The sequence below is a fragment of the Stigmatopora nigra genome, chromosome 2, assembly GCF_051989575.1.
Source record: "Stigmatopora nigra isolate UIUO_SnigA chromosome 2, RoL_Snig_1.1, whole genome shotgun sequence".
NCBI lineage: Eukaryota > Metazoa > Chordata > Actinopteri > Syngnathiformes > Syngnathidae > Stigmatopora > Stigmatopora nigra.
Genome location: NC_135509.1, coordinates 9,813,537 through 9,838,226, shown reverse-complemented (window position 1 = coordinate 9,838,226; position 24,690 = coordinate 9,813,537). Strand labels below are relative to the sequence as shown.

General features: G+C 38.9%; 3 protein-coding genes across 7 annotated transcripts; all 3 read right to left on the bottom strand.

The window, feature by feature from the left end:
- Window positions 1–1,390: 1,390 nt before the first annotated feature.
- Window positions 1,391–5,232, bottom strand: cfap161 (cilia and flagella associated protein 161). 2 transcript variants are annotated; one of them, XM_077710950.1, is made up of 8 exons: window positions 4,257–5,232; window positions 3,561–3,650; window positions 3,422–3,484; window positions 3,270–3,337; window positions 3,097–3,178; window positions 2,694–2,852; window positions 2,523–2,596; window positions 1,391–2,138 (listed from the first exon to the last, which is right to left on the bottom strand). In XM_077710950.1, exons 1-8 carry the CDS (start codon window positions 4,347–4,349, stop codon window positions 1,904–1,906), a joined length of 864 nt encoding a protein of 287 aa, XP_077567076.1. In that variant the 5' UTR covers window positions 4,350–5,232; the 3' UTR covers window positions 1,391–1,903. The 2 variants fall into 2 exon arrangements, with proteins under 2 accessions (XP_077567076.1, XP_077567069.1); XM_077710943.1 differs by having other exon boundaries at window positions 3,270–3,484.
- Window positions 5,233–5,355: 123 nt separating this feature from the next.
- Window positions 5,356–10,462, bottom strand: cers3b (ceramide synthase 3b). Of its 3 annotated transcripts, none has more exons than XM_077710937.1 (12): window positions 10,399–10,462; window positions 10,237–10,303; window positions 8,611–8,784; window positions 8,331–8,448; window positions 7,854–7,972; window positions 7,721–7,778; window positions 7,569–7,619; window positions 7,391–7,483; window positions 7,180–7,308; window positions 6,870–6,976; window positions 6,594–6,747; window positions 5,356–6,518 (listed from the first exon to the last, which is right to left on the bottom strand). In XM_077710937.1, the coding sequence occupies exons 3-12, from the start codon at window positions 8,781–8,783 to the stop codon at window positions 6,411–6,413; spliced, it is 1,110 nt and encodes a 369-aa protein (XP_077567063.1). In that variant the 5' UTR covers window position 8,784; window positions 10,237–10,303; window positions 10,399–10,462; the 3' UTR covers window positions 5,356–6,410. The 3 variants fall into 3 exon arrangements, with proteins under 3 accessions (XP_077567063.1, XP_077567062.1, XP_077567061.1); XM_077710936.1 differs by lacking the exons at window positions 10,237–10,303; window positions 10,399–10,462 and adding exons at window positions 9,754–9,852; window positions 10,014–10,196; XM_077710935.1 differs by lacking the exons at window positions 10,237–10,303; window positions 10,399–10,462 and adding an exon at window positions 10,014–10,196.
- A 708-nt stretch (window positions 10,463–11,170) lies between these two features.
- ano2a (anoctamin 2a) lies at window positions 11,171–24,681 on the bottom strand. 2 transcript variants are annotated; one of them, XM_077735211.1, is made up of 28 exons: window positions 24,243–24,681; window positions 21,406–21,581; window positions 21,027–21,332; window positions 19,314–19,409; window positions 18,996–19,168; window positions 18,832–18,886; window positions 18,594–18,645; window positions 18,451–18,506; window positions 18,287–18,334; window positions 18,139–18,203; window positions 17,873–18,007; window positions 17,641–17,801; window positions 17,338–17,420; window positions 16,992–17,003; window positions 16,782–16,856; window positions 16,649–16,705; window positions 15,819–15,893; window positions 15,264–15,465; window positions 15,068–15,179; window positions 14,940–14,997; window positions 14,762–14,862; window positions 14,509–14,672; window positions 14,281–14,433; window positions 13,979–14,031; window positions 13,328–13,494; window positions 13,116–13,221; window positions 12,384–12,942; window positions 11,171–12,256 (listed from the first exon to the last, which is right to left on the bottom strand). In XM_077735211.1, exons 2-28 carry the CDS (start codon window positions 21,556–21,558, stop codon window positions 11,700–11,702), a joined length of 3,834 nt encoding a protein of 1,277 aa, XP_077591337.1. In that variant the 5' UTR covers window positions 21,559–21,581; window positions 24,243–24,681; the 3' UTR covers window positions 11,171–11,699. The 2 variants fall into 2 exon arrangements, with proteins under 2 accessions (XP_077591337.1, XP_077591346.1); XM_077735220.1 differs by lacking the exon at window positions 16,992–17,003.
- Window positions 24,682–24,690: the final 9 nt, after the last annotated feature.

Genomic DNA, 24,690 nt, shown 5'->3' with positions numbered 1-24,690 from the left:
CCGAGATCAGGACTCATTAAAGGCAATAGATCGAGCATGATCCTCATTGTTGTCCCTGGAATTGACAGAAAATGCACATTTCAAAAAACACTGGCACTGAAAAATGAAGTTACTAACCTAGAATAGCATGGATGCAGGCCACCGACAAAATATCACTGACCAAAGCAGGAAATGATATTGTTGCAGTTTGGCCATATAGTGATGCCGAAATGGGTCCAACATGGCCACATAGTGTTTGGAGCCTCTTCGTTTTCCAAATAACTATCTTCGAAGAAAGACAAAACAACATACCGCAGGTGTTTACACAGATTCTGCAAGACCTACAGCACACAGACCAACACGAGAAAATGCAACTCAACCTAAAATCTGGTGTTCTACCCACATTTCCACATATATTGTACTGTATTGACCTTTATTAAAGAATGACTGATGGTTAAATAACAGTAATACAAACACTACAGAGGAGATAAGTTAAAAAAAAAATTGAAAATTTCCAATATCCCTACTGGTTGTGTAGAAAACTGAGAAAAAATAATGTATTTGTGAAGGTTGTAACATAAAAAAATGTGGACTAGATGTTTGCAGTTTTATGCTTGCCCCAGTGAGCATTAAAATGTCACATGACCCTAAAAAGCTGAGCCCCATGATCAACCCCTTGACCACTACAGGACTGTAAATCTCTTGGGCTGTGTCCAAGTCGACGGATAGAGAACATCCTTGTAGAAACTCAAGGGTGGCATGTTTTAAAGACTCTGAAATTCAATACCATGAGTAGATAACATAGGCCGATCAACTGTTCTAAACGCCTCCTACTTTAACCATGGAAATATTTTTAAAAGTGAGGAAGTGTTTAACAATTGGTAAGTGATTTCTTGATTTCAGGATCTTAAAAATGGGAAAAGCCTGATGGTAAGATAGGGAGGGTCCATTTTTTAACAGGAAACCTATTGGTGGGGCCGCATATTAAACACTTATGAGTTTTGCAGAGGAACTCATTGTTTGAGAACAGCAATTTATTTGGTCTCAATACTGAAACATACTTCACTGTGGCTTTTAGGCTCATGTATTTCCCAACTTAATTGAAAAAAATACATTCTATTCCATAATACCTGCATGACAAATTGACTTTTTGACACTCATTTTTGATACTCACTTTCAATTTAAGATATGCAGGTCCATAAAATCAAGATCCTCCTCCAATCCATGTAGCTAAAAAGCACACAAATAAGTAAGATTAATTCACAATGTGTTAAAGAAATGATGATTAAAAAAACAAACAAATAAAAAACTTTTTTTGGGATGAGCAGGACAGAAAATCCCAGTTTAGAATTTGCTGCAGTCATGGAGCTAAGATTTCATTCATTCATTCATTCTCAACACCAAATTAATGTTGAAATGATTTATTGCTATTTTTTTCACTTTGACAACTAAAACTTCAATCCATAAGTAATATTACACCAAAAACATGATATTTACATAAACCAATTTGTCCACAAATTGCAATGATAATTAGCAATTTGTGGATTATCAAAATAAATGTTTGTGGACCAGTCAGCTGCCAATTTCAGAAACGTTAAAACGTGAGCTTTATCCTATGGCATAAGAATGTTTGGGAGATTAGTTTTTCTCAAATAAGCGTACGACTTAACAACCTATGATGGATCATGTACTCCTAAAGATACAGTAATGCATTTTCAAGAGTGTGGGAAGTATGGTTCACCACAGGCCTATATATCATATTTTCTAGTATTATTATTATTATTACAATTATTATCTTTATGAGCACAGGAGATGGCCACCCCTTGTTAAACAACACCTATCAAATGCTTACACTAACAGACATTCCTGGTAAACACGTGGGTTATATCTATATAAAATTGGCCTTTGGGAATACTTCCAGAAATTATCTGTGTTCTCTATAATTACACACACTACATGTGATATATTCTGTTGGACCGTCTGCGTTGTCCCCGGGAAACGATATGCAGTTGCCCTCTGACTTGAGGCGATTGAGAAGCAGTAGGCCATCCCCCGTCGGGTCAGCGGTACACATGATCCAATGGTTGTTTGACTTTTCAGCTTTGTGTGCATCCAAGAAAGTATGAGCTGCCACTTCATATTCATTGCCATACGAAGTCCTGTGGGAGGACAACAAGGCATAAAAGCATGGTTGCTAAAAATAGTACACTTGCACATTTGAATATATTAGAACATATTAAAATAGAATAGTCTGGAAGCAGTGTTTTTTTAAGGAAGCAGAAGGGGGAGGGTAATACACAGTAAATGCTAAACTCATACATTTTTTTAGATGGGCAATTCCACCATATAATGATCTATTACATTTAATTAAAAGAGTAGTTTGTTCAAGCTGGGTTAACTGCCCTTTTATAAATTGATCAGGTCAACTAATAGAAAACACACAAACAATTAACCCATTTAACCCTGGCTGCTGCTTTGCAGTTTAAAAAAATATATATAATTGCAAAAATAGGAGAATTTGTGAATATATGAGATTACTATACCCAAGAATGAGATGCTCCATAATAGCCACAGCCTGATGTGTCTTGCAGTGGAGCAGGACCACATTAACGTTGGCCTGGAAGACACAAAAAAGCATGGTCATATAATGAGTCAAAGAAAATGGAGAAACACGAACCGATTGAAAGTTTAACCGCGGAGACGAAGACACTCACGGGTACGGGCAGGCCTTCATGCTCGAGCCTCTCCTGGGGGTCAAAGTGCACTAACTTCCACCAGGATAGAAAGTTTTCATTCACGTCTAGGTTGATCTCCTGAAGACGTGACCTTAGTGCGCTTTTTCGAAATGTTCGCACGTCACTCGTTAAATACAGCTAAAAGACAAAAATAGTAATTTTGTTGTCATATATACAAGATTGCCAGTCCTAAAAAATGTGAAAGTTGTTGAAAGTTGTGAAAAGGTTATCAAAATGCTTAGTAGTTTGATTTAAAAAAAAAAAAGTAACACCAGAAAATAACTTTCTTCACACGGAACACATCTTTCAGAGCCATCATTCAACATAAATAAAATAATGAAAATGTAAGCAGGGGAATATAGCATGTTTGTTTGTTACTTACACCCCCGGCGAAGCCATCTGTTGTTTTAAGAGCAAAACTTTGCTCATAATGCAGAGTTGCTCCCACAGGGGTGCCATCCACACTGTCATAAAAAAGCAGTATTAAAAGATACACAAAACACTACATTATATTACATTATTAAATACACAAAACACTACATTATGTGTGTTTACCTGGTTATGGTGAATGCGGTGCGTGCAGAGGGTTGAATGTGTCTACCCGCGCTGACTCCACACGGACCCTTAATGCCAGGAGAAGGAATCTTGGTGACGTTTTCAATGTACGCGTTGACACCGAGGGCATAACACTCTCCCATTTCACTGACGTTAACCAACATCACCACATCTCCAAAGTGCAGCGCCCCATCTGTGCTCATGCTCAGTTTCACCTAAGAGAAGTAGACACTATCTCTTCATCATCATTAAGATTGTGTGGTGGTGTTATTCTCTAGGGAATATTTGTACCGGAGTGAGGATGTTGAGTTTGAGGAAGTCTACTCTCTGGGCGGTCAGTTCCCCATTTTCTCTTTTTCGCAGGTACTTGTTCCGCACATGCTGCACGTATTCAAAAGACATGTTAATATATTTACATTGCTACAAATTCAGGCTGGGGTAAATTGATCACAGACTATTTTTGTTATTAGTTGAGTAATCAGCTCATATATAAATCATGTTATACTGTATTACTGTGGCCTTTATATTTTAAAGCCTTTTTTGTTTACGCTATTTTTTTTACTAAATTGGACAGCTATTCAAAAGTTTACATAACCATTAAATGAGCTTATTAACTTGAACATACTTGAATAAAATATAAATGAATACAATTAAAATGCATTTAAAAATAACTAAAATACACACTGGTTGCAGTCCAAAATAACCCTGTGAATTAATAGGGATGATTGATTAGTCAATCAATCATGGAAGCTCTACAAAGAATACCATTGGAAGATCAATATTTGCTTGACATTTGAAGATACAGATAAGTTACAGAAGAGATACATTTATAAGAGAGAAAGTTAAGCAGTGAAAAAAAATGCTCAGTTTAATTTAAGGAGGCTATATGGCTGGAGTGATGGTGAATGGATAGTATGGTGAATACGGATAGCTGGAAAGAGAGGTGAATAGTTACTTAAGATAGTCAATATAAAAGGAGACACTGACCTCTTCCAAGTGTTGCTCCTCATTCCAATTGCCAATTTTCACGCTCGTACGGTAGGTTTTAAATTCGGGCATGGAGGTCATTTTATTAGCCATGTTGTCTCCGGATTAAGAGCTACGGTCTCCCTACTTGAGAAAAATATGGGGCCTGCGTCGGCTTCTATGGCAACGTCCAAACAATATAAACTTCCATCGCTAGAGGACGCCAAATACACGTCAACTAGTAATGGGCTTCACGCATGCGTGTGAAAAGCGTGTCATTCTTTTACGTTGAAAAAACGTTAGTTTTGACGTGACTGTGACGGGAAAGCGTCCTTGTCGACTTAAGTGATGGGTCTTTAAAAAAAAAAAGTATATATTTTGTATTTTTTTTTTTTATCTTCCCTCTTGACCTTGATGGAATCACTGCTTCATTCCAGCTGGTCATACAACATACTAAAGTAGAACAACTCGTCTATGTAACTGGGTTTTTCAATATTAATTTCAGTGATGAGTGATATCTATGTGAATTGGAAATTACAATTCTCCACTATCACTGATATGGGAATATTTGAAACTAGGTAAAGTTGTGATAAATTATGTCAATTGGGTGTGTAAAGTGTAAATCTATAGTTTTTTAAGATTGTGGTATCTTTAAGAAAGTTAAAAAACTGTTGTTACAGTGATTTTGTGATAAGAAATGATACCTAGGTAAATACGACATACTTTCGAAGGATTATTTCTACCTTTAGTGGAGACAAACTGAGATACCGTGTAGACACCCTATTATGACTGGTGATAAGGCTGGGTTCAGAGTAACAAATCACTGTCACTCTCGTGTTTTACATGAGTTTGCACAAAACTGCAAATAACTTTTTTTTAAATATTTGATTAGGCTTTTGCTGCTCTGAAGTATTTCTCAAGATGTGCTTTATATTATCATGCCAACAAGCTTTCAATATGCTGTTTAGAAATGAGTATATTTAATTAAGTGGATAATTTGGATCATCGGAACAAATATGCCAACAATGTTGGCATAAACTACAGTCTTAAATTCACTGAGACAAGGGAATTTTGCCATATGTTAGCGTTTCTGTAGAATTAACATCAGTGGCACACATAATAACATAAAAATGATGCTTTATTATTATTATTATATATCTATGTTTATTCTATTTTACATATTTAATAAATGTGTTATTATCATGATGTTTTGATGCATTTCTGTTAGTTACTGCAAAGTCATTTGATAATTAAGAGCAATAAAAAAAGAATTTAGGCGAGTGTTTTTTAAGCTTCGCTAACATGTAACTAACTCCATATTAGGTCATGACTTAAAAGTTCCAGCTCCCCCTCAATTCCACCCCCAAAATGCCTATGTACAGTACATCTAGAAAGTATTCACAGTTTCACTTTTTCTACATTTTATTTTAGTGTTTAGCAAATGAATGAAATTCACTTTAACCACTAATCTACACTTAAACGTCTGTTTCAAACGGAAGATTTTACTTCCTTTTCTTCATAAAAAACACTAGAGCTGTAAGAGTAGAATGTTTTTTTCATTCTACACAAATTAATCTCTTTGTTTTTCCATTTGAGCATCGTAAATCTAAGTTTATACATCCTGTAACATTTAAGAGCTTTAAGAGAACTACATTGCTGTATTATCATAAGGTTGTTTTTGCCATAACTTGGCACTGGTGATGCTTTTGTTATGTACAGGGGCCTTATAAAAACTTGTGTACTGCAACTGAACCTTTTTACTTCCCTAATGCTTTTCTTATTTCGGAATTGCAGTTTCAAACCTATTGTAATCTTATCAAAAAGTTGTCGGGTAACATTTTCACAACTATAAGGCGCACCACATTATTAGGCGCACCCTCAACGACTGACATTTTTCCATATATAAGGCGCACTGTATTATAAGGCGCATTGTCTATTTTGGAGAAAATCTAAGACTTTTAAGTGCGCCTTATAGTCCTGAAAATACGGTACATACTTAATGACTAGAGAACTAGTAAAATTAGGACATTTATAAGTTAAGGTACAACTGGGAAAAAGGTTGTAACAGAAAAATGTAGAGAAAGCTAACCACTGTGAATACTTTGCTGATGCACTGGACTTCATTTTTAGGGATTTTACAGGGATTTTGTCTTAGGAGTCACTAATGTTATCCCATCAGTGACCATTGGCCCGGACTTTTGAACCATTCATGTGATTCCGCTTGTGGTTTCTATCCTCCTCGCTGTCTTCCTCCTCTTCGTCGCTCCTGTCGTCTCCGTCCAACTGCAGGCCAAAAACAACAACAACAACACATTGATGCTGTAGTAGAAAACGTAGCATCCACTTGTTAAAACGCACCTTGCTGAAGAGACACTTGTAGAGCATTTTTGATATGAGGACGGCCCAGTAGAGGTGCAGCATTTGGAGTACCAGCAACATGACGTTGAAGAAATAGTAGCCAAAAAATGCAGGGTAGTGGTCCAGTGGATATACCCACGTGCAATGGATCACCCTTTGGACAATCACATTTAAATGGGTGAAACTTTGAAACTCCTTACAAAATATTAAGATGCGATCATTGCTCTTCATATTATATTAAAAGGCTGAATTCTGAATTGAATTGCACATACTCACCAGAAAGGAAAAAATCCAAGTCTGGTTAACATGAAAAGAAAGGTGAAGACCACAAACATGGCATTTGCAGTCTTATGCCACTTGGCATAGTTGAGTACTTTTGCACCCTGCAAGAAAAAAGAAATTATTTTTTTGCAAATATTTGCAAATAAAGCAACATTATATTCCTATTATTATTCCTATTATATTTAAAAAATATGTTATTGTCAGTTAAGCCTTCTAAAGCTCATTTTGTATGGTATTTGTAATTCATTGCAGTGTTTTACTATTGTTATATATTACAGTATCAGCACAATGATAGCGAGCTGACCTCCAGCAGGATATCTGCCGAATCGTGAAGGGCCATCACGATGGTGCCTATGCGTATGTAGTTGGAGATCCACGAGAACGCCAGCAGGGTCACCGTGGCGATGTGGTGGATCACCTGCTCTTTAAAGTCCTAGACCGGGAATTCAAACCTTAAAACAAGCTCACTTGGAATTTTTCCTTCACATCAATGTAAGGATACTTTACACACTTGCCTTCCGCTTCACATCAAACGTGAGGCTGAGGAGAAGTGAAAAATAGAAGCCCATTTCCAGTAAGTAATACCAGTACTGGGATTGCAGCAATGACTGGACATATAACAGGACATTATGTTCCATTAAACATCCTATAAGTAAATTATACTCTATTATGTTGCATGTCAAAAACACTTACCTGTTTAGGAAAGCCTGACCAAACTTCCTTTAGATTGTAAAACCAGGGTTTCTAAAATTAAATCAGTGACATGTTAACATTATTAATGAAACTTTTTTTTTTTAAAAATGTGACCGGTAAAAGTAGAACTACAGAAACAAACAAGCACTTACATCATGGAGAGCGACAATGCCACCAACAAATGCAGAAAAATAGAACACACATCTCCAGCTGTTGACATGAAAACAATGCAGTTGTATTAAAAAAAGAAGCTTTTGTGAAACAATTGTGACTTAACACACACACCTAGCCTCGCAGAATCTTTTGCGAAGACCTGGACGCCGGAGGTTCCGTTTCCTCCTGAACCACAACTGAACTCTCCGCTCGCTCCAGTTTGTCTTTTTACATAGGGCCCTCACGTCGGCCTGACATAAACACACAAACAAACACAAGTTAGGCAATCTTCCAAAGAGTCCCCCTAAGACTTTAAATTACCAATTTTGATAAATATGGGACTCTTAACCCTTTCAAGGACAGTGGTCACTACCCTGAACAGATATTCAAAAGTTGCCACATAAGACCTTTGACCCTTTATAGGGTAACTGATTATTTTGATCATAAAAAAAACTTTAAATAGTAAATATGTTAATTTTCACCCACACACAGTACTTGCATTACAGCATGTACAGAATCAGTGAGTTTGTTTTAATATATTGAGGGTCCTATACATCTCATGTGTTTACCTACGAATGTACAGCAATAAAATCAACGCGATCTCTTTACCTGTGACGGAACATTAGATTGTGTGCAGAAGTAATTTTCCAAGATAGCATTTTGCTCTATGGCTCGACGCGGCCTGTCTTTAACACCGCAAACGTCGGCCAGCGGTGCGGCTACCAACCTGCATAAGGATGACAGATATTACTTTTCATACTCTTTTAGGATAAGAGAGTGTGGTGATCTTTGTAATCAATCATAGATGAACTTGCCATGTAGTTTGGAACTGATTCCTGAACATGTTTTTCCTTGGTTTAATATAAGAAAATGTGTTATCTGAGCTCACCTTTCAAATAAGAACCTGACAAAAAGTAGACAAAGTGCACAGGGCAGCACAGCATAGAGTTGGGAAGCTTTGGCGTAGATGCGGCCATCGCGGTCCTCCAAGTCCGTCCATGAGACGTTCACTGGTAGCCACAAACGCTCCCACCACAGCCACTCGGTGACCGTGTGTAACATCCTTTTAAATACACATAAACATGTACACTTCAAAACACAATATTGACTAGTAAGTTTAAATCATCAAGTGATTCATCATTCTAAAACTCTTCTCCTTCTTTTTAAAACTAAAGCACACATTTTATATTAAAAAAAAAGAATCACAGCACACCACCGAATAAAAAAAATGAGGTAGCAGACTTAAGTATTAACAAATACCATTACAGTTTTTTAAATGAGTAATAACATATGTACTAATCACTCCCCATTTAAATGATTACATTTCTAGTGTCATCTTTTAAATACCTTTCCTCTGTACCTAAAAGAGTTATATTAATCAAATTTTTGATAATGGTTAGCACTTTTAGTTGCCTCTGAAACTGTCCCCTCAAAAAAAAAAAATGTGAGGTGAGCCTTATATGTGCCTTACAATTGCTTGGCGACCAATCAACAGTGTAAAGAATTCCACTGTGAAGCAGTTTATCTATGAACTGGCAAGCAAAGATCCTGGATGGGTCACGGGCCAAACAAACAAGCACACCCTTGTCCAAAATTTAACTATTTGTTTTTCTAATGTGGAAGGAATCTGAAAAAAATCTATGTAAGCACAGGGAGGACATGACCAGACGACAGTAAATCCTCCAAATCTCACTCTAAAATCTCTGGACTGTCAGCTTGACACTTATTTTCAATGCTTTCCTGAAGATAAATGTAGTATTCAAATTTACTTTTAACAATTTCCCTTGAAAGCATTCAACCCAATGTGATATAACTATATAAGATGACACTATCATTAGCCTATACCAATTTTAATAAAGCCAGCCATTGAAAGAACATAGATACTAAAGGGCAAAATGATAAACAAAATGAGGTTAAGAGCAATTCACAGATAGAAAGATTACAAAGAAGTAAAGTCCTCCATTTATCTTGGACTCTGCCCATGTGTGTAGATAAAACATACGGGTAGTTTGTTCACAAAAAAATGACCAACCATGTTGCCGTTTTACACACTGAAACATGTTGTTGTTAAACGAGAAGCCGTTGAGTCAGTTATTGTTGTCATGGCTTGGCCAGGCCGTCATTTGAATAGCTGCGGGCAATGTTTTTCCAGGGCGAGTAGAAAGAAAAGGACAGGAGATTGTGAAAAGTGTAGAAAAGTAGTGAGACAGCATGCAAAGTTAGTTTAAGTAAATACCATTCAAATCCTTTGGGATGGGTAACACGTGAAAAAATCTTGAAGCCTACACTCACCTTGTGGCTTTTTAAGGCAGCTGAATAAGAAGTTTGTCAAAGTCATGTAGTCCGCTTACATACACTGTTAGATCCTTTCTAACTGCCTGACTCAATGGAGACAACTTCATGCAAAATCAATATTTACTCATGTCCCGATCACTCCCTTCATTAGTGTGACGGGGGAGCGTGTGTGAGAGAAAGAGAGAGGGAGGGATGAAGGGAGAGAGGGAGGGAAACTCACCTGTGTGGAAAACTTGTAATGGTGCCCTCCCCTTTGGTCTCCTGTGTTAAGCACACCTTCCGTAAAACTGCAAAGTATAAGTATATACTAGGAAAAATGACTGGGAAACAGATGTGAGTGTTAATTCATTTTCTAGGTAACATTCTGTTTCTTTTCCCTCACCTGTAGGAATTCCCTCTGGAATTCAAGGGGAAGCCCGGCCCCCACAAAGGCCCCCATTCTGTAGAAGAGGAGGAGGAGTCAATGCATGGCTTTCAAAGGAGAAACAGGAAACTTCCCATTAAGTCACTGTGTATATAAAGGACACTGAGGTTAATATCAAAGTTCAACAACACTGCCATTTAAAGAAAACACATCAAAATGGAAGAATTTACAGGAATTTTTCATATGACTTGAGACTCATTACTCAATTTACTCATAAATAAAATAAGTTTGTTTTAAATGAACTGAAATGACATTAATCCAGCCCAGGTCTGTTTCCATTACATCATATTAACAACACTATCACGAAACGAGTTTAAAAAAATCGAACAGTTTTTAATGTGTCATTGCTGTAATATTTTGATGTCAGATGCTGGGCATCCATCTTAATTAAATGGTCACCAGTTCACTTATTTCTCTTTTTGTTTTAAGCAATAAGAGGACTGCGAGTTTTCCATCAAAACTTGAAAATTAAAGTGAATTAGACTGACTTCTAATTTCAAGTTCTGCTAACTTTTTTTGGTATGAATTCTATAGCAGACTCTCCTTTTTTCACCCAAAAAAGTTGACCAAGCCATGGTTCAGGTAGATTTGTGGAACTCATAAATTCAAACACTCCATCTGTCTTTATCAATAAACACTCTTCCACTAGATGGCAGAATGTAAATGATGAACTTGTCTATCCACCTGTTACCATTGATACACTACAGGAAAATTCATTGAAAAAAAGACCTAGAAATATGGTGATATTTTATTATCAGTTTGACTGTTTTTGTATATCAAAACCACTAAAATTAAACACTTGATCTACGAGCGTAACTGTGGGTTCTAAAGCTCCCAATGCTCCTCGGTGACGAGGCGCATTGGGAAAAATTTCAGCTGCGTGAGTGAGGTGAAAACAATGTAGAATGAACAATAAAAAGATTGGAATTGAATGTAATGACTGACTGGGATTGTTTGAAAAAAATCACATTCGTGTTTCCTAATAGTCATTTGCCATAAAAATATTTGTTGTCAACTTATTGGCTGTCATTGACGGCCATAGACGACAGTCCATTTTGACTGAGAGATTCTGTTGTCAGTACATGCCCTCCTAGTCAAAGGGGATTGGACGCAGACCACCTTCAATGTTAGCTAAAAAAAATCAGAAGAGACTTGGGGGTGATAATAAAAGGAACAGAGACTATGGCTCCAGGCACAGACAAAAAAAAATCTGGATTGTGTCCCCCTCCATGTCTCTTTCGGCTCCATGACTTCTCCTCTCATACTGGGGTGTTGCGTTTAAGTTCACTGGGGGAAGGGGGTAATCTGTCTCCCAGTGTCGTGAAGCTGGTAGAATGACTGGGTTTGGCGGGGGTCCCCTCGGCACCGGGAGCTCTTTGTCTGGAGGGTAAGGTGGAGCACCGGGCTTTGTCTTTGGAATGAGGCCTCTGCGGCGGGGGGCCTTTGAGAGGGATGAGTTCACCGGAGGTGGGGGCCGGCTGCGATGACTCGGTGTCGGGTGAGAGTGGGGCTAGCGGTATAAGAGAAGTCTCCAGACGGATCCTGGAGAGGCTGCTGGAGTGGCTCGGTCTGGGGAGGCTATAAGACGTCTCCACCCCTCGGTGGCGTGAAGGCAGGGTGAAACAGCGGGCTTTGGCCCTGGCGCCTGGCTCTCGGGGCGGAGGAGCGATAGGCGAAAAGAGCCTTGCGTCCGTATGGGAGGGGCCTATTTCTTCCAGGGCGCTGCTTAGAGATTGGCAGGAAGCTCTTTTGGATGGAAGTTCATTCGACTTTGACTGTGGTATCTTGGTATCATTGATGGATGCAGTGTCGTCGCCTAGATGACAATGTCAGAAATTTTAAGAATTGTCACAAAAAAATGTAGAATTCAAACATTTTGAGACCAGCAATAACATTCCAAATTAAATTTCACTCATACATTTCAAAAGAGTTTTTTCTCTTACCTATGATGCCTAGCTGCATCATAAGAGCGTCCAGATCCACAAATGAATTATCTTCCTCAATTGCTTTATTTTGACTTTCCGCCCCTTCAAGTTCACTCTTCTGATCATCTTTGTCTGCCTCTTCCTCCTCCATTCCTTTCATTTCCTCCAGATTTTCACTTGACTTTTCCTCTTTATCTTTCATGTCAATTTCTTCCTCGAGTCTGCAACTCTTCATTGTAGTTCCCACAGCATCCTCAAGGGACTTCTCAGCTTCCGAGTCACTATCACTGGTCTGACAGGGATCCTCCCTTGTTACATTCAACTCCACATCCTCCTCTTCTTCTGCCTCCTTCTGTATTTGCTGTTCCTCCGATGGCGCCTCCACCACAATTTCTATGTTAGCAGGAAAAGGAAAGATGGGACGTTTGTTGGAGAGCAACTTGGCATTGGCCTCTTGGTCTTGATTGAGCAGGAACTCCATCAGCATGATGTTCTCCTTCTTCAGCTGCTCCCGTAATGACCGCGGCACATCTGGAATCATCCAGGCCACCAGCATACTGAGGAACATGGCCAGGTTCTGAGAGAAAAATGTAAATCTCATCATATGTAATTGTCTAATGGCAATAAAAGCCGTTCAATGTCGATCCCCGGAGCCCCCAAAAACTCTAAATGGACTAAACTTTTGGTACAAGGATGAAAAGAAAGTAGTCGGGAGGTTTAACAGGAAATAATTAAGAAGCACTACATTACCTGAAAGAATATTACAAAGACCAGTTTTGCAGCCAGGACAGACCAGTACTGTTTGGAAAAGGTGTAAGCATCTGGTGCCCATGGTGGATCCCTGTAGTCCTTATACCTATTGAACACAACAGTGATGCTATCAGGTCCATATTACTATATTGCAGATCCATTGATCTGGAATCAAGAGGACGATGCACCCTAATGTATTTAAGTATGGCAACCTGCACATGGATATTGTAGTATTGGGTGCAGTTCCGGGCGGGAAGTTGGTGACGTTGAAATAGGACAGAGAGTGCTCCATGTAGCCATTCATAGTACCGTTGCCGCTATAAATGTACTGGTACACCATGCGTGGCACAAACTCCGACGTGAAGGAGATCACAAATGCCTGCAGAGACAAAACACCCATGGATCGAATATATTTTAACCAACTCTCACTTCCATTGATTTTCGACCATACTTTTCCTCATTATTTTGCACACCCTAAAATGTCACCAAATGAGAGCAATGGATTATTCCTAGAAACGTTCACATCACTTTACTTATGTCACATTTATATGGTACTCTCTCTTATTCACATCAGCTATATGGACATTACAAGGTCTTAAATATACAAAAAAATGCATGTTTAAGATATACAGAAAGAAGTTAAGTGTTCAGAGGAAGCCAACACAACCACCACGAGAACATGCAAACTTAACAACTGAAGAACTGTAAGGCAATCATGCACATAACTGTACATTAACTGTGCATGACGTATAATAACAAATGAACATGACATGCATAGGCTCAAAACAGAACAAAAAAAAACCCAACATTGGGTCAGACCATCCACATTAATGCCAAATAGGTGTGACACAATTAACACTTACATTGGTAATGACAGAAAACTTGCTTATCCCACAGAGAATGTTGTACCATATTCCTGGATGTGCCATGCATGAGAAAAGAAACAAAGGAGAAACAAGAAAGGAAAGATAGTGGGAATGCATGTAGAAACGTAAAACAGAAACACAAATGAAGGGACAACAGAGAAAAAAAAAGAGGGATTACTCATCCATTGCTATTGATGGGGATAGATGTCCAATCTGTCAATGGCATTGGATGAGTAAAAGTTCCTGGAGAGTCACAGAGTGTCGACTTGTGTGTGTATATGTGTTTGTATTCTGTGTACCTATGTCTTTACACCTGACGGCATCTGGACGCCGGATCTCGGTCACAAACTTGGCTGCGTCGAGGCGGATCTCGATGACATTGTTGAGCAGAGCAAATGCAGGCGCCAGCGGAAAGGACGCCACGAACAGGGATACAAAGCCATACTGGATGACTGCAAACAGAAAGCCGCCTGTTTAGAATTATGAGACCTTGGGAGTGAGTGAATGTGGATAACAACGACACTCACTCATCTCCATGTATTCCGGGCTGACGCCTTCAAAAGGCTCCAAAGTGAAATCCTTGTGAAACTGCTGCTTGGATCGCTTCTCTTCATCTTCGTCCATCTCGTCCTCGGTGCCTCTGTTCTTGACTTTTTGCTCTTGCATGGTTCTGTACATCTTCTTCAACTTACTGGAAATAAAACACAACAAATACTTATTCTATATCTTGAAAGCGTTGAAGTTCTGTCCGGAAATTAGGTACACAGCGATAGAACGTACGGAATGAGAACCTCGAAAACATTATTTTGAATTAGCTGTTTCCCGAGCATGATCATGCTAAGTTGGATGCACAGTTCGATGAGGCAGCCTGGAGGTGCACACTAGAAAAGGGATACAAAAAGCTGGTTTAAGTCCTTGCTACGATCCACAGAGGAAATAGCAAAGCCTGAGGCCTTACCTCCTCCATACGATAGACGCTAAAGACGTAAACGTAGTCTCCAGGTCGACCAGAAAACCTGAATGACATTAAATGCAGATTCAAGAATAAAGAGGAGATATGTTGACTCTGAAAAAATAAACGCTTACCTGCCCTTGAAAAAGGCCACGTAGAAAATAGGTGCAAAAGCATTCATGGATTTGAGAAAGAAAGACTTGAAGATTAACCTCTCCTCAAACTCATCTTGTGTCCTTGGAAGCTCTGATTGGATGAGATGAACTCAAAAGTATACCAACATGTCTATCATTCTAAGTACTGCAGTACTAAGAAACACATGACACATACCCAGCTCAGTGAGCCACACAGCAATGGCTCCGTAGACCTCCTCCAGCACCAGCACGACCATCATGTTGAGGATGATGCCTGTGGTGGTGACTGTCATCCTCACACTGGCTTTGGCCTCGTGATCAGGATTCATGGACCACACGCTTAACATGCATATCCGATACACGGCTACCCCAAACACGGCAGAAAATGTCACAAAAACCTGGACGCAGACATGTATTGAATGTTTATAAGAAAGAAAAAAAATGCTAAAACATAAAAACATTATGTTGTGTATTGTCTTCATTTTGCCAATGAGCAATTCTTTAAGACATTTAACAGCACCCACAAAAAGATATTTTATGTGACCTGTGATGACTTTGGACAAAAGTCAACAGAGGCACATGTTCAAACCTCACTCTTGCGAATGCAATGTTTTGATACAGCCCTAGTATTGCATGTCGGAACTAATGTTGTTGATGGTGAGATTATGCAAGTAATTTTCTAAATCGAGGCCTCTTAGAAATTTAATCCACAGAGAAAATGCAAAAACAAAACAACAACAAAAAGGCATACCAGTAGCAGCAGGGTGGAAACGTTGATGAGGTAACCTGGTAGGTGATCCTCAACGTCTAGAGACTCTGGCTCAAGCTATTTAAATCATTAAAAAACAAAACATCAAGATTCATATTGTTAATTTCCATTGATGGCATTTCATGTTGATTTTGTCAGGAATAGAAAAAAATATGTGTGTGTGTGTGTGTGTGTAGAGAGAGAGAATTAACAGGAAAAGTAAGGGAATTTTTTGATAAAAATATTATTTTCTATGCAATACCAAATTGTCTGGAGATATTTTGAGATTAAACATGCCAGGAGAAAAAAGGTTAGTATAAATTCATTGATTAAACCCCCACTGAAGGTGCAGTTAATTAAACTTTAGGCTTTGTTTGTTTCCAACATTGCCCCACTAGATTTTGTACACACATATTGTGTTTTTTTCCACCTAGGATAGGCTTTCCAACAAAACACAGCCTCTCCCTAGCCTTTGTCTCTCCATCTGTAATCTGAGCTAATCTCGGGCAGGTAAGCAGCTTTGGACTCAACCATTCAGAGAATCCAGAGGGTGGTGGGGATTCGTACTCTGCGCTTTTACACATATAAAGTTACAAAATAATAATCATAATCCACCTGCAGTTACTAAATCAAAAAGTAATTGTTCTGCAAAACACGACAATTTGAAAAAAAATGCAGAACAATATATGCGGAGCTCAATTCCCGGGTAGCACTGCGGAAGAATTAAGATTAGGATATAAGAATTAGGCTCCCAGGTGAAGTTGAAATCACCTTTGAGCAACAGCCCGCCCACTCCCCTCCCACTTTATCAGCTGTCCTCTCCCACTCAATACCTGGTAGGAAATCATCCGGTCTCTCTCTCCGTCCACTCCATCCTCACTTTGAGTCATCTGCAACATTGCCCATTTTGAGGTGAATTAACATGCATTAAAGACCAAAAATATGGCCATCAAATAGATACAGTACCTTCTTTTTCCACTTTTCTTTCATTTTGTCTTTCTTTTCCTGTAATGCTTCTTCATACTCAGGTCTCAGCTCTTCCTACAATGTTCACCAACCCAAAAATTACTTACATGAAACAAAGCAAACAAATTAAAATTCATAGGAATAAAATCTAACAATTTATCTTAAAGCCTTATTGCTTACTCTCTTCAATAGCTACAAATATGTGCTCACCTGGACTCTTTCCTTGGGTTAGCAAATGTAAAAAAAACACACAAAGACAAATGACTAGTGCTCAATCAAGGGAGTTTTACATTTATCCTTTCAAGCACGTTTGCCCCATTTAAGAAGGGATAAATCCTATTACTGTTAACCAGGTAAGGAGAGTCATACTTGTATATTTACGTCGGGAATGGGACCACCCTAGTTGACCCAGAAATCCAAAAGGGTTAAACCTCTAACCATGGCTAATTCTGGATTAGAAATTTGTAATATAGTATGTGAAAGGCTTGGAGGTACAAGAATGGTAACAAAATGGTGATATAAAACAAGTAAATAACAAAAAAAATGTTGCTGCTACCTCCTCGTCCTCCAGGCTTGTCAAGTCCCAGGTGTGTTTCAGACACATCTGTCGCCTTTTCCAATGTTCCAGAAAACAAGCAGCTAAAGGATGACACATACAATAGTGTTTTGACCTGAAGGATTAGACATGTTCTAAAAATAATATTAAAAAATAATATTGAACAATATTTGAGACAAAAAAACATATCTCTCTATTGAATTAAATCCTAGCCATAGTCAATAATTCAACTTCTGATAAGTGATGGACAAAAATAACTCTTACTGTTTGAATTGGATAAAAAAGAAGGATATTTGTAGCTACCCCATAGAGACATGAAGATGGCAAAAAGAACCGTCGCTCCATTGTCAAACAAGTAAGATGCTTTGGCCAATGAGCATACTGTACTCAGCCGCCAGTAGTCGCACACTCCATCGCACAGTGGACACATGGTGATGTTAAGGTTGTCGTTGCATGTCTCCTGACTATAAAGCCAATGAAAAAGGCCAAGAATTACCAGGCATTATTTGACACACTTACAAAAATATCTGCCTACCTTGGCATATTGGTGTCCACAGTGAAGATGCCATAGAGAAAGACAATGATACCCAGTACAGATGGAGGGATGAGGAGCTGAGTGTAGACACCAAGCCAAGCGAAGTACAAGCCAATCTGCTCCCCAAAGTACTTCCTATCCACATTATGGAAAATACAACACATTAGATACATGTACAATATTAACATGTTTTAAGTTAAGCAATGCAAAAATTGAATGGATATACTGTATTAATATGGCTTCGATGAATACAGTTTATAAACAACCTGATCAGGTCCACAGGTTGGTACTTGTGCATGACGCCATAGTTTGCCCATTCTTCATGGAGGACCTGAGTGTAAACAAAAAAGTCGCCGCCAATAAATGTCTTTGCAATGGTAAACTTTATTAACTATAAAAAAAAAGAGAACATACCTGTCTATCATTACGCTGTTCTTTAGTTCCTCTCCTGGAAAACGGACCCTGCATTTCCAAATAAACACTTAAGTACAGCAATGTTTTTTAACTACATGTTATATTTGTAGTCATGTATTTATATTTGCATGTATAGAAAACTGACTGTACATGAGCATACTCACATCATGTAAAGGGAAGGCTGAGATGTAGACATCCCGAGCTAATAAGGACATGATGCCTGCAATAGAATGACAGTGTTCAGGATATCATAAAAAATAACTGATTTAAATCTTTACATTGGCCAGAACACAAATTCTGTACTCACCGGTGGTTTGGCAAGAGTGCCTGCATGTTGTGCGTGAAATAATTTCTGCGACCTGAACACAAGCGTGATTGGTCAATCACATTCAGATGAACGTCACCATTATTTAATCCATTTGGAGAAGTATCAACTCTGGCTAACCAAATATTACTATGTAACATAGATTTTTCAGTTATCTATCAAAAATGGCCACTAGTACATAAAGCGAAAGTCCATCCTAGGTATTTAATTTTTCACTTACAATTCTGCTGCGTGTCGCATTGTCAAAGACCGTTTCTGTCGATGTGATGTCATACCTGCAAGGGGAACATCCATTGTCAGCTGATACAGTGAAATTTGTTGTTAATAAAAGTTGTACATTGCACTCCATTTTGATCCATTGACAACATGTTAGGTGGTACTTACAGGTGGAGCTTGTCTCTGATGAAATGGTGTTTGAGCGTCTTATACTGGGCACGTGTCTGAGGATCCCGCTGCATGTCCAAATCAGGGAGGTCTGGCTGAAAGGGTGTGTTAATTTTTGCGATGAAGGAGTCCCACATTCCTGCAACACCTGCCCTTTTCCGCAGCTCACATTTCTGTGGGGTAAAAAAAAAGGGAATGGCAGTGTTGAGAAGTTGAGCATACACATTTTATTTGTTTTACTCCTCTATGAGTAGCGTAGTCACACTGTTTTGGAAGCCAGGTGTATAGGTATAAAAAATGTCAATTAGTGTAGGTTACCTTTTTAACAGCAACTTTGATCTTCTGAAGCTCCGCCTCTCGACTAAGGATTGTCCATGGAATGTGGAGCCGGATAAAGGTAATGCCGTTTGCCCTCTGGAAAGAACATAAACGTGCATAAAAGTTTCATTTTAACGTAGAACCAAGTGTAAATTGAATTAGTGTTAACCTGGCTGGACTGTTGAGATATCCAAAGAAATAATGGGAAGGCTCAACTAGTGTAAAGTTTCACACGAGGTTTACTGCTGATGTCTGTTTCTGGTTAAAGCCATTGTGTCTAATTATCTCCATGCGTAAAGCCATAATTTCCAAGTACTACAGCATGCATAACAGACTCGAGAGTTTACCTTACATGCATAGCCAACTAAGTGCAGGCTTAAACAGAACACCACTAAAATGTGTATATGAAAAGATTAAACGATAGAATATTTTTTTACTCCATCTGATGGACTTCCTCAGTGAATGATTGTGGCCAGCCATCACAGTTCAAATTGATTTGACATCCTCCAAAGTCAATGGTGACAAATGTTAAGAGTTAAACTCATACAATATAGCCTTTAAAGAAGGGCTTTTGTTACCATGACAACCGTGTATACAGGTATTTTTGAGTCAATGTCAAAAGTGTGGTCCTATTACACTTGTCCTTTAATGTGCAGATCCTTGTATTAAGTGGTGTGTAGTACAGTTTCCATTGTTTTACTTTTTTCTTTTTAATCAAAGCAGCCAACAATTTATAGACAAAAAAACTTGTGTCAATTTTCCCTATCTAATCCTTAATTACTGGGAAGGACCCAAAAGCAGGTTCATTTGTGGATAACAATTATATTAAAAGCAAAAAAACTGCACCACTGAGTGACATGATTTAATAACATCAATGACCTTCAGCCAGGATGCCAAGTATTTATCCAGCACCTGTCCCAGCTGCTTTGTGTGAGGTGTCATAAAAAATCCATCCTAAATATTACAAACACCCTGGCCACATTAGTGTGTTCACCTGCAGAATCTAAAAGAAATCACCATTTCTGCATCATATTGCATATGTGTTTTTATAATCTTGTCCTCGTCAGTCAGTTCACGTTCCAAAAAAAAAAAATCTTTGGTCAATGACAGATGGTCCGCCGTGTCCACTCGTCTACTCATTCAATCAAAGCGAAACCCACCCGCCAGCCATACGCCTCTCTCGCGCCAGCATAAACACTTCTGAGTAGTGGATCACTCTCTAATAAGGCCCTATAATCTGGCCTTTGGCTTCACACTCATGGTCAGCGGTCTTAATACTCAACCAAAACAGCAGCTGATATAACACCAAAGCGCCTCGCAACCCGCACACAAAACACACGCATTGCTTCTAAAATAAGCAGGACGCATAGGTTGTCATAACGTTCAGACATGATGTTCTCCAACTAGGAACAGATTACAACAAGGCATTCCTCGGGACGTTCAAATCACTGAAACATACAATGAAAGACCTTGGGCGAGAGGTGAGGCCAACCCTAAACTGGCTGGCCAATTGCATGGCACGTGTTACTGCCTTATGTAACCTATTTAGTCTAAGTGAATGGATCCAAGTGATGCATGTAGCAGACATACATGTGTTCTGTAAACCTAAAATATAATAAAATTCCCCAGAATATATACCTTCTATGGCACTTCCCAAGCGTTCAGCCATGTTACAATCATCAAATTAGTTAATTGCAATGAGGTTAAACGCACCTCTTTTTCACGCTCTATCTGGAGACCGGCATTGAGAAGCTCGGTTTCAAACTCCTCCCTGATGAGAGCCTTTTCCTCTTCGGACAGTTTTGACTCCTCCGCATCCGTCGAAGCGGCTCCTCCTCCCACCCCAGCGGTCTCGGGATCCCTTTCCCACAAGCCCGGTATAGGAATGCTCCCGTTGGACGCGATGGAGAGGCGTCCCCTGGATATCCGCCATTTTTTGGATTTGTAGCACAGCACATAATCCACCTTCCTCTTTCCGTCGGTGAAAAAGAGCCCTGGGCCAAGGTCGATGCCAGAGTCCTACAAAGAGAGCGTACTGTTTGAGCTCAGTGGTGAAGCCAAGGAAAAGGACAATGAAGAGATAGAATAGTACCGATGGTTTAGGCTCATCGTTGGCAGTCAGGCCCGAAGAAAGCGGGCCCCCGTTTGTGGTGTCGAGCCCAAGTCCGGAAAGCGAGCGGGCCAATGACACAAGCTTTGCAGAGTGGACGGACGACGACTCACTCATTGCTGTTACGATGGACATACGGCCTTTTCCGTTTCATACCTCTGACAACAAACGGAAAGGAAAAACAGATGTTCAGAAATGAAAGCTATTGTCAACAGTGTAAATAAATCTTGCATCTCATTAGAATAAGACATTTTCATATTCAACTTTTTATACAAGAACAGCCAGTTACGCTCACACCACCCAAACATTGAACAGTTGGATCATTCAAAAGAAAACATAGGGAAAATGAATGAATTTGGATTTGTCATGAATTTTCACCACAACACCCATTGCCAGTCACAATTTTTGATGAGTATATGTACATCATTACATGTTCCAAACACTGAGTATCATCATCCAGGATTATGAAGTGCTTTAATGCAAATGCCTTTTGATTTCAGTGGGAATTTAGTAGTTGACCATTTTGAGTATGTAAATTAGTTACCACCCATGGAGAAATTAAATTGATATTGATACATACAGGGGAAGACAGGGTAGGGTGTGGAGCTTGCCAGGTATTCATCTTCGTTACACTGTTGACATAGTGATTGGAAAAGGCAAAACAAGAGGGGGCGGATGAGGAAGAAAAACAACTCCCTGCTGCTAGAAGGGGTGCTGAGTCAATTTGGGGGAGAATAAAATACAAATGGCTTCACCTGGATTTCTGTCAGCTACCGTAATATTAAGGTTGACTTAGAACTATTGTTGGCAAGAGCTGTGAAGTCGATGTGACTTTTCAGTATCATGTGACTTTCTAAAGTGACGGATAAAGAATTAAACCCGAAGTTAAGCTGTCCCTCTGCTTTTTTGCCCCAATTGAGGATGTAGGCGAGGATTAAGCGCTGATTGAGCGGGTGTCGTTTACAACAATCTGCTGGGGTAATTTGGTTACTGAACTTCATTTGTGGGGATTTCTCATTCACATTGTGGACAATAGACACAGGGCAAAACTGATGTATGAATGATGCCATCATACCTCACAAAATACATTATTAAAGTGATAATGTTTGCAGACGCTTGAGTGCTAGTGAAAACAACTTTCTCAATTTAGAGAAAGTACTTCACAATCAAAAGCAGTGGTAAATCATGGCCACCCAGCAGAAATGACATCTTTTTTTGCATTCTTGTTGTGTCATTGTTTCAGAAATGTTAAATTAAGGTACAATTATGACATATAGTAGGCTAATGAAGTTTTTAAAGTGTCACGTTACACGGTCTCAATGAGTGTTTACAATTAAGATGCTATACACGCTCACCTCTACATAAGCAAATCAACTTCCTTGCACATTTGGACACGATAGTAGCACTAATCCACTTTAGCGTATGTTAGTAAACAGACAGCTAATGTAATGTGAGAATATAAATTCTACAAAAGGATGTTGTCAAGTGGGCTGTCAGAATGTGGCGTTCCCGCAGGAGGTGGCAAATGTGACAACATCTCAGCTCAGTTGACAAGCAATTTCTAAGTAAAAATGCTCAAAAACAAATAAAAAAAATCCAAAAACTGACATCTACGAGTACTAGTATTTTTTTCTGGGACATAACCCGTGTTTTTGTTTTTTAAATATAGTTTGTGAATTGTCTTAGAGCAGAAAAAAAAGTAAGACAATCAACTCCACCCAAGTTTTGTGTCTTTTTCATTTTTTCTGCATATTGCCTCAAAAGAGTTTGCTGAATACAGTGACAACAGCAACGAGATCACAGAGACAAATTAGTCATGTATATTCCAATATTTATAGGATACCATCTTAAGAAAAGATCAACTCCATTCATTGCTGTGACAATCCATACAAATTATAATGCGCCTTGCATTTGTCATTATCATGTAACCTGTACACATTGTTATGTTGGGACAGGCCCAGCAGGAGGGCGCATGCACATGTCTGTCAGGCTTACGGGCCTGTAAGCCCTGCTGAGAGCTCGACAACACAAATGCGAAAAGGTCAACACATGCACCCTCATATTAAGGGGGAAGATGGTATCAGGCAGGGTAGTTTGTCATTGTCCTTTAATGACTCTACAGCTAATTTTAAACACTGTCCATCTAGCTTCTATAGCGGAAATCCTCACTTGTTTTGCTTGTGTACTTGAGGTATATGTGACTAAGAGGAGGGGCGGGTAAACTACATCCGGGACTGGTTGTTATACTTTTAAAAAAAGTAAATTAAATACACTACAAGAAAACAATAAAATATACAAATGAATAAATACAGGAACATTATTCTACATGTGAAAGTCAATGAAAAATATAAAACCATTGAGTAGTCCAACTGTAAGGCAAAATAACTACCAAAACATGAATGAAAATACTCGTTAAAAGATTTTTTTTATGTTGTATGACAAAAGTGAGCCTAGAGAAGAGACTTTAGGCCTATGGTACAATCAAAGAGGTGTCAAGGCATTCAATGTATGCACATGCATGCTCTATTTTAATAAGAATTGATATATTAAACTAAACTGTGTAGTGTAGAAATAGTTTGGCAATGTTTTGAAATATTGCCTGATAGTGAAAAACATGCTTCAACTTCTCAACACATTGTGACAAAAATTATTTATAGATTGATTCATAAGAGGTGGGAAAACATTACACCATCATTCAAGCCACAAGTGTGCAAAAACATGTGTACAAAATGATAAAACCAACTCAATTTGTATGAAGTAGGCACTTTTTAAATCTTAGTATTCCATAAAATACAAAAAAAAAGATGATGAATACTCACTAGTGCTGGTGAAGGATCCACTGGCTGCACCTTGGAGATGAATGACGACAATACTGATTCCAAGACGCGCTAGGTGCGCGTTGGTGTGGGGTCGAGATGGTGGACAATCCATACGCGCTCCCGACACCGCTGGGCTTAGCTCCGCGCGCGCACGCGAGCCTGCTAATTCCCTCTGAGTCCGAGTCCTAGTGTTACATCGGACATCTTGTTGGCTTTCAAACCAAACTCTTGAACAAAAATGTAGCACCTCACTCACCTACTCTCTAGAACCTGTTATTGGGTTGTAGAAACATGATCATCATCACATCACATGATATCCCTATGAATGCATTTCCCCACTAAATATTTATCCAACTTTAGAATGAGAAAGGAAAGGATGATATATTTTAGAAGTATAGAAGTTAAATATTTCTTCTTGATCCACAATTCAATCTCTTCTACCAACCTG

Bases quoted from the DNA above. Each gene is read 5' to 3' on its own strand.
- cfap161 (XM_077710943.1), bottom strand. From the start codon at position 4,349: ATGGCTAATAAAATGACCTCCATGCCCGAATTTAAAACCTACCGTACG. The intron at 3,651-4,256 runs GTCAGTGTCTCC...GAATACGTGCAG, and splicing joins AGGAGCAACACTTGGAAGAG to CATGTGCGGAACAAGTACCT. The intron at 3,179-3,269 runs GTAAACACACAT...TTTTTATGACAG, and splicing joins ACCGCATTCACCATAACCAG to TGTGGATGGCACCCCTGTGG.
- cers3b (XM_077710937.1), bottom strand. From the start codon at position 8,783: ATGTTACACACGGTCACCGAGTGGCTGTGGTGGGAGCGTTTGTGGCTA. The intron at 8,449-8,610 runs GTGAGCTCAGAT...ATCCTTATGCAG, and splicing joins GTCAGGTTCTTATTTGAAAG to GTTGGTAGCCGCACCGCTGG. The intron at 7,779-7,853 runs GTGTGTGTGTTA...TCATGTCAACAG, and splicing joins AAAAGATTCTGCGAGGCTAG to CTGGAGATGTGTGTTCTATT.
- ano2a (XM_077735211.1), bottom strand. From the start codon at position 21,558: ATGTCCATCGTAACAGCAATGAGTGAGTCGTCGTCCGTCCACTCTGCA. The intron at 18,507-18,593 runs GTGAGTACAGAA...ATTCTATTGCAG, and splicing joins GCACTCTTGCCAAACCACCG to GCATCATGTCCTTATTAGCT. The intron at 17,802-17,872 runs GTAGGCAGATAT...TTGGCTTTATAG, and splicing joins GTGGACACCAATATGCCAAG to TCAGGAGACATGCAACGACA.